This window comes from Cibotium barometz, chromosome 28 (genome assembly GCF_041138505.1).
Source record: "Cibotium barometz isolate CiBa-2024 chromosome 28, ASM4113850v1, whole genome shotgun sequence".
Taxonomy (NCBI): Eukaryota; Viridiplantae; Streptophyta; class Polypodiopsida; order Cyatheales; family Cibotiaceae; genus Cibotium; species Cibotium barometz.
This window is the reverse complement of record NC_141073.1, coordinates 39,940,458-39,959,548: the sequence shown is the minus strand read 5'-3', so window position 1 is coordinate 39,959,548 and position 19,091 is coordinate 39,940,458. Positions and strand designations below refer to the sequence as shown.

The 19,091-nt window shown below is 39.3% G+C and overlaps 1 protein-coding gene across 2 annotated transcripts in view; it reads left to right on the top strand.

Moving 5' to 3' along the window:
- The window catches only part of LOC147622819 (agamous-like MADS-box protein AGL11), a 69,024-nt gene that overhangs the window by 37,872 nt on the left and 12,061 nt on the right, over nucleotides 1-19,091 (top strand). Inside the window, exon 5 of one of the 2 annotated variants that reach the window (XM_086822703.1) lies at nucleotides 60-101. The exons of the other annotated variant lie outside the window; for it this stretch is intronic. Within the exon in view, the coding sequence (XP_086678829.1) occupies nucleotides 60-101 (42 nt within the window). The remainder of the gene's footprint in view (nucleotides 1-59; nucleotides 102-19,091) is intronic. 2 annotated transcript variants of the gene reach the window in all.

Sequence of the window (19,091 nt, the reverse complement as noted above, 5' to 3'; positions counted from 1 at the left end):
TTAAAATAACGTTTTAAAAAAAGCTTCATTTGCAATTGTTTATATATTGGATGATGTAGATGCAACTACTGCAAGCAGAAGAAAAAAACATGCGTGAAAGGGTAAGATTCATTTCTTAAATGTATATTACAAAGTGGTAAATATATTTTAAAATCATTAATTCATATGTTTTTTAATAGTATTACTATTAGGGGGAAAAATAAGTTTTTAGATAAAAAGAGGTGGATTAGGTTGGAATGATTCTATTGGCATATTCGAAAGGGAAATAAATGACTTGCCTATGGTCAATGCCTATGGTCAAGACAAGAGAGTATCAAGAGCTTTAGTGTGAGGTAATAGATGAAAGACATGATAGTACTCTTACTCATACTAAAGTGGTTTTTCTAAAGATAAGGAAGTTTTAATAGACATTGATTGAATAAAGAACATTTGATAAACTTATTAGTGTCACACCATTTTGCCATAAGAGCTATAAGAACACAAGTTAGCGAGATTTGATCAAGAATGAGGATCGTAATGCATTTTTAAATAAACTAGAGATGTGTCCTTGGATCTACTATCTCTAAGAGTTTCTAAAAAGGAGGATGAATGCTTAACTTTTCTATTCAATCAAGGCAAGGAGGAATCTCTACATACAAATGGGATCATTATGTAGAATTAATTTACCTAGAGTGCACTATGAAGGAAAAAGTGATCAATCTAGTCCCTAGAAAACTACCTTATTCTACATAACATAGCTCTTAGGATATTTCTTACTATCAGAATTTATAGATTTAAAAACTTATTTTTTTATTTATATAATATAGTATGGAATTTTTACATCCATCCAAGAATAAATAGTAGGATATATTTTAATATTTAGAAGGAGTTTACAAACAAGGGGATAAGGTAATAAAATTTTACCTAGCTTAGCTATATGACAAGGTCTAGTGAAAACTTTAAAGAAATGTTTTATTGAATATAGTCTTTAGAGATAGGAACTAGATGTTTTATTGAATATAGTCTTTAGAGAGATAGGAACTAGATGTTTTTTTGGTGATAATAAAAAGTGTTGCATTGAAAGAGTGAAATTTGAAAAGTCAAAATTATGAAGAACTAGTTTGTATAACATTAGAAACTTTAATTGAGAATTTTTTGTTTAGACTTTAGATTCGTGATGGAGGTCTATATACTTCTGATAAACGGACCATTGCAATAGATTTAAGAGAGTAAAAATTATGACTTTTGGATACATTTCGAGTTGATTGTTATGCAATACAATATATCCATAGTTCTTGGTCTCCCAACGTTTTTGGATACATTTTGAGTTGATTGTTATGCAATACAATATATCCATAGTTCTTGGTCTCCCAACGTTTTTGCAAAGACATAGAACTAGACAACATGGATATAAATATTTGCAAGATAGTAGCCCACTTAATACTTGGAGTATATAACAAGGTGTAGGTTACCATCCTAGATTCTCAAGAAGGGAGAAGCTCGCCATGGAAGATTGATCTAGATAAGAAGATAACCCAATGGTTAATATTTCCAAAGATGTCAAAGATGTAAAAGATCCACAAACTATCCCATAAGCGACTTATATAGTCACTTACTCCTAGGACCTTTCACACAATATGGGCTGCTCAAAAACCCAAGTCATATGCCCTATATCATGTGTGTAGGCCCTCATCCCACATGTGCATGTGTAGTAAAACCAAGCACATAATTTCTTACATTACAAACCATCCCCTCCTAAAATGATTTCGTCCTCGAAATCGAAGGGTGGTTGTGTAAAACAAACCAAAATCGACCCACAATATGTAGAGTCATAGACCATAGTAAGCGCACAATAGTCTATGATCCTATATAATAAACTGAGTTACCACCAGTATCAAATGGAAAACCATGAATGTCGATGCATAAATAACATCAACATCAAAAGGTCCTCGTAGTCTCCTGGATCAAATGGAAAACTCCATGAACCAACTCCCTAGTTATAAAACATAATGCTACCTGGGTCAAAAAGATGATGTAGCCATGCATCCTTAAGCATTACATAATCTCCTAGGTCAAATAGAAGTCCAAAGTACTAGTGATCTATATGCATACATGCATAACCATATGCATTGAAGGAAGCTCCATCTAATAATCTACCAAAATGATGATTCACACGATCGCCTGGATGTAACAAATTGTTCTTAGGATGCAGATGCACATGGGATGGGCCTAGGAACATGGGCTTAGGATCATTTACATGTGGAATTAGGGCACATGGGCCTTGGAAATATAAAAGGCATGTGGTCTAGGAGTATTGTACCTTTTGAGACCTTTTTGACTCCTATTGACCTTTGGATATACTTCTTGATACTCATTACACTTAGTGCTAATCTCTATAGCTTTTCTTAATCTAAGATTAATTAAGATAATTTAAGATTAATTTAAGCTAATCTAGATGATCCTTTCTTTCATTGGGTATCAAAGCTTAGATCTTTATGCTTTGACTAGAAGATTAATCATTTTCGGATTACTGTTAACTCAGTTTTTTGAAATGCTTTTTTTTGATCAAGATTAGTGTCAATCATTTTTGAAATTGATTAAATTACACAGTTTTCAGATTTGCTAATTTCTTATTTTGACAAGAATAGCTATGAGACTTCTGCTAATCATTTTTAAATTTGTATTAATCACTATTTTTAGAATCCTAATCCACTTTATTGTTTGATTTCTTGAACTTATTGATCTTGATTTTCTTGATTTTTAAAATTAGGATTTGCAGAGATTTTAGTAACAAATATTGAGTGATTTTCTTCCACTATCTTACTTAGAGAGCCTATGGTTTCAAATATCAATCCTTCAGGCCTAATTTCTTCAAGATCAAATCCTAGATTCCCAAATCTTGAGTTCTTTGGGAGAAGCATTGCAAGAAGAAGATTGTGGTGCAAAAAATCAAGGTTGTTGTGCAGAGTTTTCAGATTACTATACGGAATTTTGGTTCATTCTCGAGAAAGTATGCAGAAATTTGATACAGTTTCAAGAAAGTGTGTAGAATCTTGGTACAGATTTCAAGATTTTATGTGCAATTGATACATGATTTCAAGGATTGGTGCAGATTTTTAAGAATAGTGCAGATCTACAGTGCAAAACAGAAGTTTACAGATTATGCTAAGTTTATTATGCTGAAATTAAATCTTGATGCAAAAACAGATACGGTAAGTGATTCTTGATCTTATCTTTCTAATCTTGTCACTTTCTTATAATAAAGTTGGACAAAGATTACAAATCTGTTGGAGTAGTAAAAATCTACACATATTAGTGTATAAATCTTGATGTATTGCAAGTAAAGGCAACAAGAAAAATGTTGAAAAGACAGTGTTTGCAAGCAACACATATTCTCGACTGCAACACTTTAGCACATTTCCATCAAGAAAATGTATAGCATGTTGTTCTATTACAGATCTAGGCATCAATATTATGCAAAGAGCATGTTCAAGACTAGTTGATGCAGCAAAAGTGTACAAGCTTTACAATTTCAAGTGTAGAAATTCAGAAACTTTGTTGGGTAATACTGTGTTTGCAAGTATGGCCCTATACGGAATTGAACCCAGTCCACTGGTATGAGTCAGTATGCCCAATACACCACAGGGTTCTATTAACTTGCGTACAAGGTTTCTTGAGTGTGAAGATCTCCAAGCAATAGTTTAGAGTTTGGTTGAGAGAGCAAACAATTTGGAACTTGGATTTTGGCATCATTAAGCCGTGAGTTTCCAATTTCTTTCAAGGATTTACAACAAGCAAGTAAGAGATGCTAAAAAGCAGTTAGCGCAGACATGGAATGTAGCTGGAATAACCATGTGTGCTTGCAAAAGATTGATGATCAATTGGTAGCACATGTGCTCTAGCAAACAAAAGTGTATTATTTGGAATTTGTATAGGAAGACTCCAAAACAGATTTATGTCCTTCCTTGCCCCACCACAAGCTAGTTATTTAAAGGAAAAGCTAGCTGTTAAAAGGAAAATATGTCATCAACTAATATTGAAAAATCCAGAAGAGTCTGTGCATAACTAGAGGTCTCATCCTCAGCTAAAGCCAAAGCAAGTTATGGTTACATTTCTCCGAGCTTGTGAGTGCCATCAAGAGCATTTGGTTAATGTGAAGAAGCGAAGTGAATCCTTCAGCAGCAAACCACCAACCAACTCAACGTCGTGTGCACAAGTAGAGTTCAGCATAGCTCCAGGCCACTAGAGGTTTTCATTTCATCTCAGGCCATTGTTTGCTTCAACAAAGAAAGCAACAGTGAGAGAAGCGCAAGCAACTTTGTTTCTGGGAAAAGCATTCAATCATCGCCGCAAAGGAGGTTTGGAAATCATTTAGGACTACACATTTCTAGGGGCAGCAGGAGGGATTCCAGAGAGCTCGAACTTCCCGAGCAGGTTGCTATCTCTGGTTCTGGTCCGCTCTCCTTCGAAGACTTGGATCGATACACTGGGCTGTCTGTTCTGAGCAAGTGGATTGTAACTTGAAGAGTGGACACGAGTCAAAGAAATAGTTTGCAGTCGTCGTGTGGTGAGCTAGCCGTCATCGCTTTTGCAAGCTTTGCACAATCAAACGTTCATCAGCAAGACCAGCCGCCTCAACAGCATGTGCAGGAGGGAGCGCTTCAATCAATGTTTTGCTGGGAAGGGCGGCTGGTCGACACGCATAAGGTCTCTTCATGAACAACAAGCATGGGCGTCGTATGCAAACGGTGAGCAGAAAATAGTATCGGCTTCATCGCCGCCTTCAGCACACAAGCATAAAATAGTATTGGTTTCAGCAGAAAATAGTATTGGCTTCATCGCCTTCTCCTTCTAGGAGGCTCATCTCGCAACAAAATGGACATTCGTTTCTTTTTTTTTTCTCCCCTACATATGCGCAGCGCAGACCTCACAAGAGAGCGCAACGTAGAATATCACAAGTAGCTAAGCAACATCATTCAGTGCAGTAGCTCGAAGCCATGGTTTTGCTTCAGCAAGCACATCAATAAGTTCACATCTTGGCGTCATTGAGCATGAACCTCTCAACTGAAATCTACCAAAGCAAGCTAAGCCATGGTTTTGCTTCAACATTAGCACTTAGTTTGGGTGCATTCACACACGGTGTTTCCTTGTAGCCCTTGTTCACACGCTTTGAGCATCGGGTAGTGTTCACACGTAGCCATGGTTTATTATCATTACCGTCTACTACTTGCACGGTCCTTTCTTTCTTCAACAACGACATCATCTTGTGACTCTTCATGATTGGGGATGCATGCGTGATGCTAGATTCTTAGTTGGGATTCTTCGTACACAAAACCATGGGTTACTCGACATGATCAGATTATACATCACTTTTGTCGACTTTGTGCATATATTTGGGACATCCAGACTTCGACCATCGAATCCTTCATCATCTATTTCACATGACGAGGTGATAGTTCATTTAAGCCATAGATGGAGGATGGAGTTGCGGAGTTTATTGTCTATACATGTTTGACATCTATGTGATGAGAGAGATTGGCACATTCAGCGATCCTTGGATTGTTAGTTATTGAGATATTTCTTGGAGGGAAATGGATCAAATTTTATGAGTTGGGATGACTTCTATGGTCGCTTATTTGAGTGTCCTACATTATTGAGTAGTTGTGATTATGTTCTTGAGGATGTAAATTGCATCAACATCGGCATAGATGATGATGTATTACACCCACATACTTATGATGATGTATCGTGTACACATACACATGATGATGTATTACACCCACATACTTATGATGATGTATCGTGCACACATACACATGATGATATTGATGTACCATACATACATACACATGATGATAGTGATACATGAGCACATGTTGCCACTGACATATATGCACATGATGATGATGTATGTGATAGTGATAGCGAGAGTGATGTATGTGAGTTAGATCATGTGGGCATGATCTTGATTGGAGGGATGGCAGCGAGCTTTTTGAGAATTGTGATTGATGATACACCTATGTCCATCTACCTTCGAGCGCATCATAGTGATGCATTAGACTATCATGGGGATCAACTCTTGACTAGTGATGCATCCATTTAAGTGTGAGATTCGGGATGTTGATACTTCACATGTTGATGAGCATACAATAGTGCATGAGGAGCATAGACCAAAGTTTCTAGTGCTAGATGAGTTACGCTACTCTTTTAGATATTCTATTCATGGAGATATCTATGAATTTATCTTTACTCCTAGCTCTCATAGCATACCTGGCAGCATTCATTTGGGTTTAGTGCATGTACTTGGACAGTCAGGAATTGCACATGAGCATAGTGATGATTTTGTTGAGGCGAGGCTTCATAGGAGAGAAAAGATTATGCATATGGATCTAAAGAGATTCGCATTTGATTTGGGTATTTTCCTAGATCCAGTGACTAGAGAGATTGACCTATCTTTGGATATAGGTTATATATGGATTCCATTGATGGATATGGACCATGATCATGATGATGATTTTAGAGATTGTGAGGATGACATGGTCACTGATTTGACGGATGACGATCATATCCATAGTAGATCACATGGTATAGATTTTGAGAGATTTTCATTTGATCTGGACATCTCCTTAGATCCTATACTATTGGAGATAGATTTAACATGGGATTATGGTCACATAGGGGCATCATTGAGATAGAGATAGACCATGTTTATGAGGATGACCTTGGAGGCCTTGGGGATGCCATAGATGATGATTTAGGAGATGATACCATTTATCTTTCATGTGAGGATACCTCTTCATTTTTTAGTGATGACTATGATGATGTTGATGATTATGTTGATATCTTAGATGATCATACACACATAGAGGGTCTTGCACATGAGGATATAGTTCATGGGTCGGCTCATACTCATGCACATATAGATGCAGTGGATCATGCCTTTGTCTTTTCGAGTAGAGCTACAAGGGTGCCAGATGGCATGGGTTTCCATTTGATTCTACATGAGGTTAACCTCGAGATAAGTTCATTTGGCTTCCATGGGTGTTTACATGATCCTATGATCTTTGGAGTTGCAATATTCATCTTTGGGTGCATTTCATGCCACGTGAGATGTATGGTGGATGATTATGTGAAACGACACTCAAGATGCACCTCTGAAACACCTTTGTATTGGCCTACATGATGATTCTTTTGTGCCAGGATCATTTTTCATTCCGACCATGTGTGATGGTTACATTCGGTGGACTCCACGAAAGTCAGATCTACATTATGGTCGTGAGGATAGATTACAAGTTTTTCTTATGACCTAGGAGCTACTATATCAACATCGGAGGTCCGTGATGTGCACTATATCTATCTGTTTGACCCAAGAGGGTTGGCAAGCTCCATCATCGACATTGGCTCTTCACATTTTCCATTTGATCCAGGTGGTTTGAGGGCCATTGTTTTTGTGTCTATATGATGGCTTGGGTTTATCTTTTATCTAAGTGGATGTGGTTATATGGATTATTTCATCTTCCGGGCAGCATTCATATCTTTTCCATTTGACCCTGGAGGATATTGGACTAGCCTCATCATCGACAAGAGTCTATTATCTTTTCCATTTGATCCCAAGGGTCATGAGATTCATGTATTGGTATTGGTTCTCTATGATAGTGACACTTGGTCATGCATTTGGTTCATTGTATATAGTCTTGACTCTTTGTATGTGTTTTTTACACGACCACCCTTCGATTTCGAGGATGAAATCATGGATCTTGGGTCTATAAAAGGAATGTTCTCTAGTAGTATTGTACCTTATGACCTTTTGAGACCTTTTGACACCTATTGACCTTTGGATATACTTCTTGATAATCATTACACTCAGTGTTATATAATCTCTCTAGCTTTCCCTAATCCAAGGCTAATTTGGATTCTCCTTTCTTCCTCTGGATCAAATGGAACTCCATGAATGTCGATGTCTCATAGTGATGGGAATGACAATGATATTTTTGCAGTGATCAATAAAGTGGCCACCAATCATTCTAGGTTCAAAGGGAAATTTATACGCTTTCCATCCTCAAAGTGGGAATATCCCTCCTATATTCGACAGGGCCTTTGCTTTTTAGATAATCCTGCTCCCGTAGGGCTTGTAGCTTGGTGGCCCACCGCAAGGGAACCCTATCAAGGTACTCCAGTTTTGGGTGCAAGATGTACCTCATTAGGCGGTCTCCCGAACATAGATTTTTGTGCAGCGGCAGTTTCTTAGTCCATGGTTCATTGGATGTTTGTACAAGGCCAAAAATTAGCACTGCTTGTACCCTTAGTTCTTGCCCTTCGCTCACTGGGCTTGTCCCTACCAAGTAATCATAAATGCAAAAGTGGCATGTCCCGTGATAAAAAAACATGCATGCCAAATGACATGTGACATATCTGAAAGTGAATGCCTTGACTCGATAAACCATGGATTATGATGACATCCACAAAGGCTAAATGAGCATGTCTCATACGTGGAATCATACACCATCATAAGCAAACTGACACCCTCCTCATATACATCATTGCTTGAATGATCCAAGGCATGGCCCACTATATCAATGTCTCTCTAGACAATATCAACATATGTATAACCATCATCATGAGCATGCATAACCATAACATTTGTAGCTTCCCAAATATATCCACGTGTGAATGTCTCATAGACCGAGTCTACAATATCAAGACAACACCCAATAAAGTGAAAAAACACTAATGCCTTGTAGATGTGATATCTGGCCTCATAAGAGCATCTACAGACATCAAAACAAAATGACTCAAAATGTAAATCATGCCAAGGTATAATCAATGTTAAACCATCAACATCATAGGCATCTTGCAAATCTGTCACCTAGAACCACATAGGCATATGAATGCTCAAAAGATGCATCCAAACCTCTACCACCATCCACATTTATGCATACATTCTCATTACAAAGACAATCATCAAAGTCCAAAACATCCTCCATGGAATCATTACACGAGTAATTTATCAATCTAGAGGTGTCATCGAGACTCAAGATGAAATCCAAAATTTTCATGATATGCATGTGGCTTTGCATTTTATTGTCCAGCAATTACAACAAGTCTCGTGTTCATTTCAACACCCACAATGTGTACATAAAGACCGCATAGACATACTCTATGCATTGACCAAAACGTTGAGCAAGCGGGTAATATCTTTTATCCCTTTTAATATCTAAATCTTTCAACATGAGTTGAAGCATAACATCCCCTCTATAGCATGAAGTGTAACCAAGAATGGGTACCACCATCTCATTCATCTCTATCTCGCTTAGCTCGAAAAACTTGCGCTTTTGTGATTGACCCTTTGGTATGCATGTGGACAAGTCACGCCAACACCATAATCTCATCAAGAATAATGTCCTCATCAATTTTTATAGTACTTTGACATACTTGCATGAAGTCTTTGTGTAATATTTGAACAAAACCCTCTATGATTTACTTCTCTTTGATGTTAAGACCTTAAAAGGAAAGGTACCGGTATTTACCCATATAGCTAGATAGAGAGTCCTCATGTGAGAATACCATGCATCGATCTCTAAAGCACTTTTGATCTTGGTTGGTCACAAAGTGTTGCACAACACCATATGTCAAATTTGGCCAATCCCCAATCATACTTGTGTATTTCCTTCAACCACCAAGATGTTGCTCTTCCCTTGAATGAGAAGTCGCTTTCTTCACTTTGTTAAGCTTGCCACAAGGAAAAGCATGAAAATAGGCATCCCAATTATGAATCCAATCCGTTAGTCCCATGCAGGTGACTTCTTCACCATCAAATGCAAAATAAAATCATGCAAATGGCTCTCCTCTTTTGAACCATAAACTACCCACTTGAGTAGACATGATATACTCAAGAAAAGCTTGCACTTTCATTGGTTTCAATAACCTTGTATGCATAAGTCCATACATCATGGAAAACCTAAATCTTGATTTTGCATCCAAAACCTTTTGACTTTGAATATTACCACCATAATGTTCTATACTCCTTATGTCTTCAAAAGCATATTGTCCTTTGACTTGACTCTCAATTTATAAAGGCCTTTTATAGGCATTTCCACATATTTTCCTTGAAGGTAAAAGGCCTCGTGTTGGCCTTGCTTGAGATATAACGCATCCTTGTATACCATACATGCTTGAAGAAGATTGCTTATGTCTTCAAAAGCATATTGTTGTTTGTCTTGATGCTCAATTTATAAAGGCCTTTGATAGGCATTTCCACCCATTTTCCTTTAAGATAAAAAGCCTTCGGTTGGCCTTGCTTAATATATAACTTCTCCTTGTATACCATATATGCTTGAAGAAGGTTGCTTAGTATAAACATTAATTCTTGCTTTCATAGCATCATAATCCTCTTCATCACTATCCTCATCAATTCAGTCCATAAGATCACTCTCAAGGGTGTTGAGTCGAGATTCAACTCCATTTTCTTGGTTCCAATCACCATCATTATGAGTGACCTCATACAAAGAATCGTAGCCACCTTGATTGAGCTGAGATTCAAGTCTATTTTCTTTGTTCCAATCACCATTGCTATGATTTATCTCATACAAATAATTGTAGCCACCTTGATTGCATTGAGATTCAAATTCACTTTCATGTATCCAATCATCATTGCTATGAGTGACCTCATAGGAAGAATCATAGCCAAGTTGATTCTCGTAGACATAATCATTCCTATGAGGTCACTCATCGCTATGAGTGACCTCATAGGAAGAATCATAGCCAACTTGATTCTCGTAGATATAAGCATATTTGATACCTTCCAAATTCCCTTGAAGATCATAATCATAGTTTTGATTACATTGAGCATTATCCATGCATGTTGAATGTTCATGATTGTCACTATTCCCATCGAAAGTATCATCCTTCGATGCAATTTTTCTCATCCATGGTAAAACTTCCATTGTAAGTAGTACGAGCATTGGTATTATAGTCATTTTCATCCCCATAATAGCTTTCATCATCCTCACTAGCATCGTTGAAAGAGTGCATAGAGCGGAAGTAGAGTGGCACTAGAATGTGCTGAATAGAGAGTGCGAGAGAGAGAGATATGGAGAAAACTATGATGAATAGAGAGTGCAAGAGAGAGATATGGAGAAAACTATGATGAATATACTGAAGCAAAATAGTCCCAAGTAACACACACTACAAGTCTTATAAGTGAGGGAGCAAAATATGTACAAGACTGAATGAACAATGAGAGGCCAGCACCCACTATTTATAATAGAGGTAAGCTGGCCGACTGGAGCTGCAAAACAGGCTGACTGGAGCTATTGGATAAGGCCGATTGGAAAATGCCAGAAAGGCTCAGACAAATCCTAGTAAAATACTATAAAAAGGGGTGGCAAGCCCACAAGCAATGGCCATGCAAAAAGGGACCAAATGGGCACCATAAAAAAGAGCAAAATGTGGGGATGAATGTGCTAACACCCCCTCTCAGAACCAGATGCTGAACAAACTCCGAGAATCCGAAGATGAGGAGCCAAGGAGGCCTGAGAAACTAGCTTGGTGAACAAATTTGCAACATTCTCCCATGGAAGGACAATACTCCAAACGCAAATCTCGAGCAGGAACCCATTCACGAACATAGTGATATTGAATCTCAATGTGTTTCGTACGAGCATGAAACACAGGGTTCTTCGCGATGGCGATGCAACTTTGATTGTCACACCAAAGAATAGTAGATCCAGTAGGAGGACAGCCAAGCTCCTCTAATAATCTCTGCAACCATATCGCCTCACATGTAGCATAACAAACTGCACGGTACTCTGCCTCGGTAGAGAAAAGTGCCACAATAGGTTGCTTTTTACTGCTCCAAGAAATGGCTCCAGACCCAAGTGAAAAAACACAACCAGTGGTCGAACGCTCTATATCTGGATCTCGAGCCCAAGAGTGCATCCCTGGCCAAAAAATATGCCAAAATCTAGTGTGCCATGCACGTAGAACTCTGAGAGCACATTGCCAATGTTGCTGACGGGATTTGGATGAGAAGGAACTCAATAAATTGACTGCGAAGCATATGTCCAATCGGGAGTAGGTCAACCATACCAAGAAACCAACAGGAATGTGATATTGTCCCTGATCAGTCCTTGGAGAAGCATCAAGTGAAGAAAGCTTCTCACCAATATCCATAGGAGAAGATACTAGTTTGCACCCAGTCATTCGAGAATCTCTCGAGTGTACTTCTGCTGAGAGAGAAAAATGCCCTTCGAGGTCTACCAAATCTCAAAGCCAAGAAAATAATGCAAGAGGCCAAGATCCGTCATCTCAAACTCTGTCTCCAAAGCATCCATATAACAAAATGGATCCACATAATAAGAACCTATAAAGATGAGGTCATCAACATAGACCACAATGATAACAATCAAACCCCTCTCAAGGAGGATATAAAGGTTCAAATTTGCGTGAGAATGGCGCAGGCCGAGCTTCTGAAAAAACTCATTAATCCACTGGTATCAAGCTTGCGGAGCTTGCTTTAGACCATATAAAGCCTTTTTTAGCTAGTACACATGATCATGTTTGCTCAGAACAACAAATCCTGGCGGCTATAAACCTCTTGTGTAAGCTCTCCATTCAGGAAAGTTGATTTGACGTCCATCTAAAAAATGGGCCATCTGTGCGAATGCGTCATCCGGGCCGTCGGAGTGAAGGTCTCATCAATGTCAACTCCAGGGCAGTGCTGAGCATAACCCTTGGCAAAAACCAACCTTGCCTTGTGGCTGTCCAAGCTACCATCAGCTCGAAACTTTGATTTGAAGATTCAACACACACCAATCACCTTATGTTGCAGTGGCTGAGGCACCAAAATCCAAGTGCCATTCCATTCGATACCATCTAGCTCTGCCTGCATAGCATGATGCCAAGGCTCATGTGTCAGAGCCTTTTCTACATAAGTGGGATCAGAAGGACCATTAATGATAGTAGACATAAGAGCATAATTAACAAACATGTTGCCCTCACGAATTTATTTCCCTGTAACTCTAGAGAACGCGGAAGAGAGCCACGCGGATGAGCAGAAGGAAGCTCACGTAACCTAGAATCACGAAGTGTCTGATAATACCAACTAGGTACATATCTGCTTAAACTCACCAAAGGAGGAGTAGAGTCATCATCATCTGACTGAGTATCCTTAGCTGGAGGTGTAATAGAAGTAGCGGGAGTAGGAGGAGGAGGAGAAGGAGGCGGAGACGGAGACAGAGGTAAAGGAAGAAGAAGCTCACCACCCCCTTCTGAAGATGTACGAGTCTCGTCGAACACCACATCACAGCTCACAAACATTTTTACTGGCCTAAGGATCATAAAGATGATATGCCTTGGTGTATCTGAGAAAAGTGAGACTTTGAGAGTCCAACTCGGATCGATGCTCCTTAGGCACTTGAACATACGTCGTACACCTAGATATCCGAAAATGAACAACGGAGGCCTTCTCACCATGGAAAGCCTCATATGGAGTTTTATCGGGAAGGGTAGTAGTAGGAGACCTGTTCTGAATGTAGGCAACAATGGAAGCTACCTTATCCCAGAAACGTTGAGGTAATGAAGAATGCTCAATCAAAGCACGGGCTATCTCCATAATGGTCCTATTCTTCCTCTTGGCAACTCCATTATGTGATATAATGGTCCTATTCTTCCTCACAGCAACTCCATTCTATGATGTAGTAAGCTGTCTCCGAATGCCATGTGTCTTGCAATATTCCTTAAACTCCTGGGATATGAACTCACCCCCTCCATCGGTCCTGAGAGCCTTGATGGAGTAATCGTTCTCTTTTTCCACCTCAGCTCTCCAATCACAAAAGTGCTGAAAAGTCTCATCCTTGTTCTTTAGAAAGAAAACCCAAGTATATCTGGTTAATATCATCCACCATCACGAGCATGTACAATGCCTTACTCAAAGACGCGGTACTCACAGGACCACATAAGTCTGCATGAATGAGAGTAAGTGATGTCGAAGATCTGTGTGTCGCCTCCTTTGGAAAAGCGGCTTGGTGTTGCTTCCCCTGTAAACAAGAGGAACATGCACAAGATGGAGCCTTGATTGTCGGTAATCCCTCAACCAACCCATCCTTCGAAGTTCACTGCAGAAGCTGATAGCTCAAATGGCCAAACCGAGCATGCCAACCAAAGAGCAGAAGAAGCACCAAAAGAAAGCAGAGCAGTCAACTTGTGGAGACCACTATCTTGGACTCCCTGAGCCAAGATGCTACCAGTCACCTTATCACAAATGGTAATCTCATAAAACGAGAAAAGATCACTTCTGCACCCTGAGCTGTAAGAGCACTCACTGACAAAAGGTTAAAAGCCAAATCTGAAATATACAGAACGTGAGAGAAGCACCTCTTGTCCTCGTCAGAATGGAAGATGGGGATAGTGCCATGTCCATGCACTGGCACGGAAGAAGAATCACCTAACGTGATCTCGCCTGATCTGGCCCGCCTGATTTGGTAGTGAAGTCCTCAAACCAATATCCATGGGGTGTCATATGAGTAGTAGCACCACTATATCAACAATTCAAAATCGTGGCACTGAGAAGTCACAAGAGCAAGTATACGCGGAGTACCTGCTAAGAGAAGAATGCCATCATCCTTCTTGGGTTGAGACACCGCCGTTGAGGAAGAGTTCTTTGCTGCTTCATCACGCTTCTTCTTATGACATTGGGGTAACTTGTGACCCTTCTTGCCACAATAATGACATTCAATGTCCTTATTCTTTGAAGATTTGTTGTCTTTATCCTTGTCGACATCCTTGGAGTTAATGTCAAAACCCCCTTTTCCTTTCTTTTGTTGATTCTTCCCTTTATCTCAACTACCAAAGCTCCATCAGGGCCACCAAAGGTGCTAGTCCGCTCCTCAAAGGCGAGACTCAATTTGCATAATGGAGGGGAGAAATTCCTCCCAAGTAACTGGAACAGGACTAGGAGAAAAACAAGAGACTAAAAGTATGCATCAAACCTCTCTGAAATTTAGAGAGCAGCCGAATAGCCATGTCCTTTGTGGAGATGTCCTTGCCACAAACAACAAGCTGGGCTCTCAAAGATCTTTCATCTTCGAGAGATGAAAGCAAATAAAGATGGAAAGGTAGAAACTAATAAGTTTATAAGTTGCTTTTCCAATGCCAAAATCTGACCCATCTCATAGAGATCTGCAAAAGCCTTCCAAACTTCATATGCAGCATCTGCTGTACGCACATGAGAGAGAATAGAATCCTGACAGTTCAACATCAGAAAGGAGAAAATGTGTCAGTCATTTGACTGCTAAATATCAATCTGTGCCTGAGTCGCACCACCGGAAGCAAGGGTGGGAGGGGTGGCATTGGCCGGTGTACAAGACAATCCCAAAGATCCACGCCACGCAAGGCCTATTTCACCTTCACCTTCCATAGGGTGTATCCAACTTGGGAGACTCAGCAAACATATGAAGAGAAGTCGGTGTAGCAATCACAAAATCTTGGGCTCAATCTCAAGAAAAAAATGCACAAACTCTGAAGTAGAAGTGTCCTCCCCACCACAGGTACCAAAAGTGCCACCAAAGCTTGAAACACCACAGACCCCCTCTGCAAAGGGAAAAGCCCACTAGAGAGGAAAACGCACCACACAGAAGGGTGTTGTCTTGAAAACACAAGCTGCTTATGTCCAATCTCCATGTGGAAAAGAAAATTCTCATCAAAGTACCTGATGGCTGTGTCGGTGAAGCCAAACTGTAGGCAAAAAGACCAACATGTGTTTTCCAGAAAACGCAGTAGCAAAGGGCTGCAAATCTAAGAGAAAATGCAGAGGAGAGGATGCTAAAAACAATGCTGAATTTGGGGCAACAAAGAGGTTGCTAAACCGGGAGTGATGATACCATGAAAGAGTGCATAGAGCAGAAGAAGAGTGGCACTAGAATGTGCTGAATAGAGAGTGCAAGAAAGAGAGAGATATGGAGAAAACTATGCTGAATATACTGAAGAAAAACAGTCCCAAGCAAGAGACACTACAAGTCTCATAAGTGAGGGAGCAAAATATGTACAAGACTGAATGAACAATGAGAGGCCAACACCCACTATTTATAGTAGGGATAAGCTGGCTGACTGGAGCTGCAAAACAGGCCGACTGGAGCTACTGGACAAGGCCGACTGGAAAATGCCAAAAAGGCTGGGAAAAGTCCTAGAAAAATACTAGAAAAAGGGGTGGCCAGCCCACAATCAAGGGCCATGCAAAAGGGACCAAATAGGTACCATAAAAGAGCAAAATCTGGGGATGAATGTGCTAACAATCATCACCCTTGGCTCTTGAATAGTATACCAGACCCAAAATTGCCCAACTATGCCCCCCGTACAACTTGTGATCCAACTAGTGACGCCGACTGAAAAGGTTGAAATATTTTCTTGAAGCTTATGGTGATGGTGTGAGGATTGAAGCCCAATGATTTCTTTTAAAATAGCCCTAAACCCTCTTGACTCAATTAGGGTTTAGCACTCTACTCTATGCGATCAAAAACTGCCAAAACATCGAATAGGTCATATTTTACTCAAATGGAGTCGATGAGCTTTAGTTTTCCATGTCCACAATGAAGAGAAGAACGTGTATGCCACATTGGATTCCACTTTCGATGTGTGTTCTACCTCTCTATTTTGAGATTTGTGCCACAAGTCCATTTTCTATTACACCACTCAAATGAACCCCAATTTGCATGAGATTTGGGTCATTGGAATGTTCTTGATGAGTAGATCAAGGATGTGTGAAAACAACTTTAAAAAGTTAACCTTGTTGACCAAAGCTGTGAAAAAGTCAACTACTTTGAATTGACTAGTCAAATAGTCTCCAAACCGGGCATGCTTGGGCTTGTTGGAAATCTCTTGACATTTACTTTCATGCTATATGATCACTTTTCCATTAGCGTGGCATTTATGACTAGGCCAAGGTTTTATATAATTTGCCCTAAAAAACAATGCAGTGGAAAATGCCAAAGTTCATCGCCTTTGCAAATTTTGAATCGTGATTTCTAATGCTTGTTAAAAATCTATTTAGTAGTGCTATCTAACACTCCAAACCACTTTAAAACATCCTGCATTGTTTGTGATTGAATTAAGCTTTTCTCCACTACTTGCAGGTAGTCAAAACTATCCCACTAGTCTCCAATGCATACCAAAAATGATCTTACCAATGTCAAATAGCATGTATTGACTCAAGATAAGAATTTGGCATTGCATTTCGAAGAAATTTTGGCATGACTTTTGGGTACTTGCTACCGGATCTCAATCCAAATGTTGCCACAAATAATGCCCAAGCATGGGCAATATATACATGCCAAACAATTGCAATCCTTTTCACTTTGCCTATGCCATTTCTTTGCCCCAAATGCAATAACCAAATTGTGCCATGTGTTATTTCTTTTCTCCAAACATAATTACTAACAAGATGATTGTCGATGAAATGTGTTGATGCTTGCCAATCTCTCGGCCAAGCACTTCCCACCCAGTTACCAAGTTTGGTATTCAAGGCAAGCATTGGGGCCAAGTCTTCACTCTGATGTGCCTAATGCCTCACTTTACTGCTTTAAGCCATGCTCCCCCGGTCTCTTCTCCATATACCGGGGTACACTCACAAATCACTAGTAACTAGAGATGAAAAGTGTAGTCTCAAATAGATGGTGAGATCACTTATAAACTGATTTTACACATGACATGCTCTTAGAAATGTTCATATAGTCAATCATGTTCTCATACCCATCCATCTTTAAGGCATAGATCCATAGCTCTCAAATATTCTCAACACATCATGCCCTTACCATGAAAGAAGATAAGCATACACAATCCAACCAAGCATCATTTAAGCATAGATTGCATCAATGTATGCGTATGATGAAGATTCTTTCAAAAGCCCTTTGATTGGATATGCCAATTGATTCAATATTTCTAGGTATGGTGTAGATCTTGCAAGATAATCTCAATTCAAGGCATTAACCATTTCCTTGTACATAAAAATCCATCATGAAACATTGACAATGGAAAAATTATCCATGTAATAATCCCCCATTTTCCCTCAAAGTAACAAAGAAGCGACCAATGCTTTTACTAAAATCAAGCATGGATTTCACTAATGCTTATGACTTGAATCACAACCAACAACCACAAATCATAGCCATCAATGCATCAAAGAGCCCCATGTGTCCACTCGTAGTATGTGATAGTTAATGAGGGCACAACACATCCCATTAGTTTGCAATCATGCATGTAGAATCTCCAATGGTATGTATGGAACCATTGAAACCATCTAATACTTGCTATAGATTGCAATACCTCCAAAAACACCATAACCTATTGATCTAGGGTTGGATGAATAGCTTAATGATGCCATTTCACATGCATAAGGTCCATAATGTTACTTCGCGTGGTTGTTTGGCAAATTGATTAGCATGTAATCAAGTCTTGATCCATGAGATTAAGATTTCTTGAAGGGAAACCTTAAATCTTGATAATGGACTGAAGAAGTGCAAGAAAGGAAAAAATTCCATGAAATCTCATGCTATAGCAACAATCAATTATATGTATGCATATAGCCAAGCATGGAGAAGGAGATTATTTAAAGAATTTTTCCCAAATTTATGATAGAAACCCTATGATGAGGAGCTTGGCATTCTGTCAGTGGTTAGTGTAAGGAGAACTAGGGTTATTTTGAGGACACCTAGCAGTGATCCAGGTGTATGCAGGTCTACAAGGGTTAGATACCCTATTGACACGTTGAGATATGATTGATATATAACCCATCATCATTATGCTTACAAGGTTAAAGCAATACAGGAGTTTGACTCCACTTGTTTTGAGCAAGCACTTAGAAACAAAAAAAGATAAGATGCCATGGATGAGAAGATTGTTGAAATTTGAGCTAAATGATGAGCTATGGTGGATCAAACACTAGAATCAACAGAATTATCAAGGTGATTAGCAAGTGATTAAGACGTAATTAGTGAATAATTAGCACATAGATTAATGTAGGCATGGATACTCAAAAACCAGCAAATTCTCATTAGGGCTATGCCTCAATTTACATTAGGAACTCAATGGAGTCTTCTTGGGCCCTTTAATTTGCCATGAGG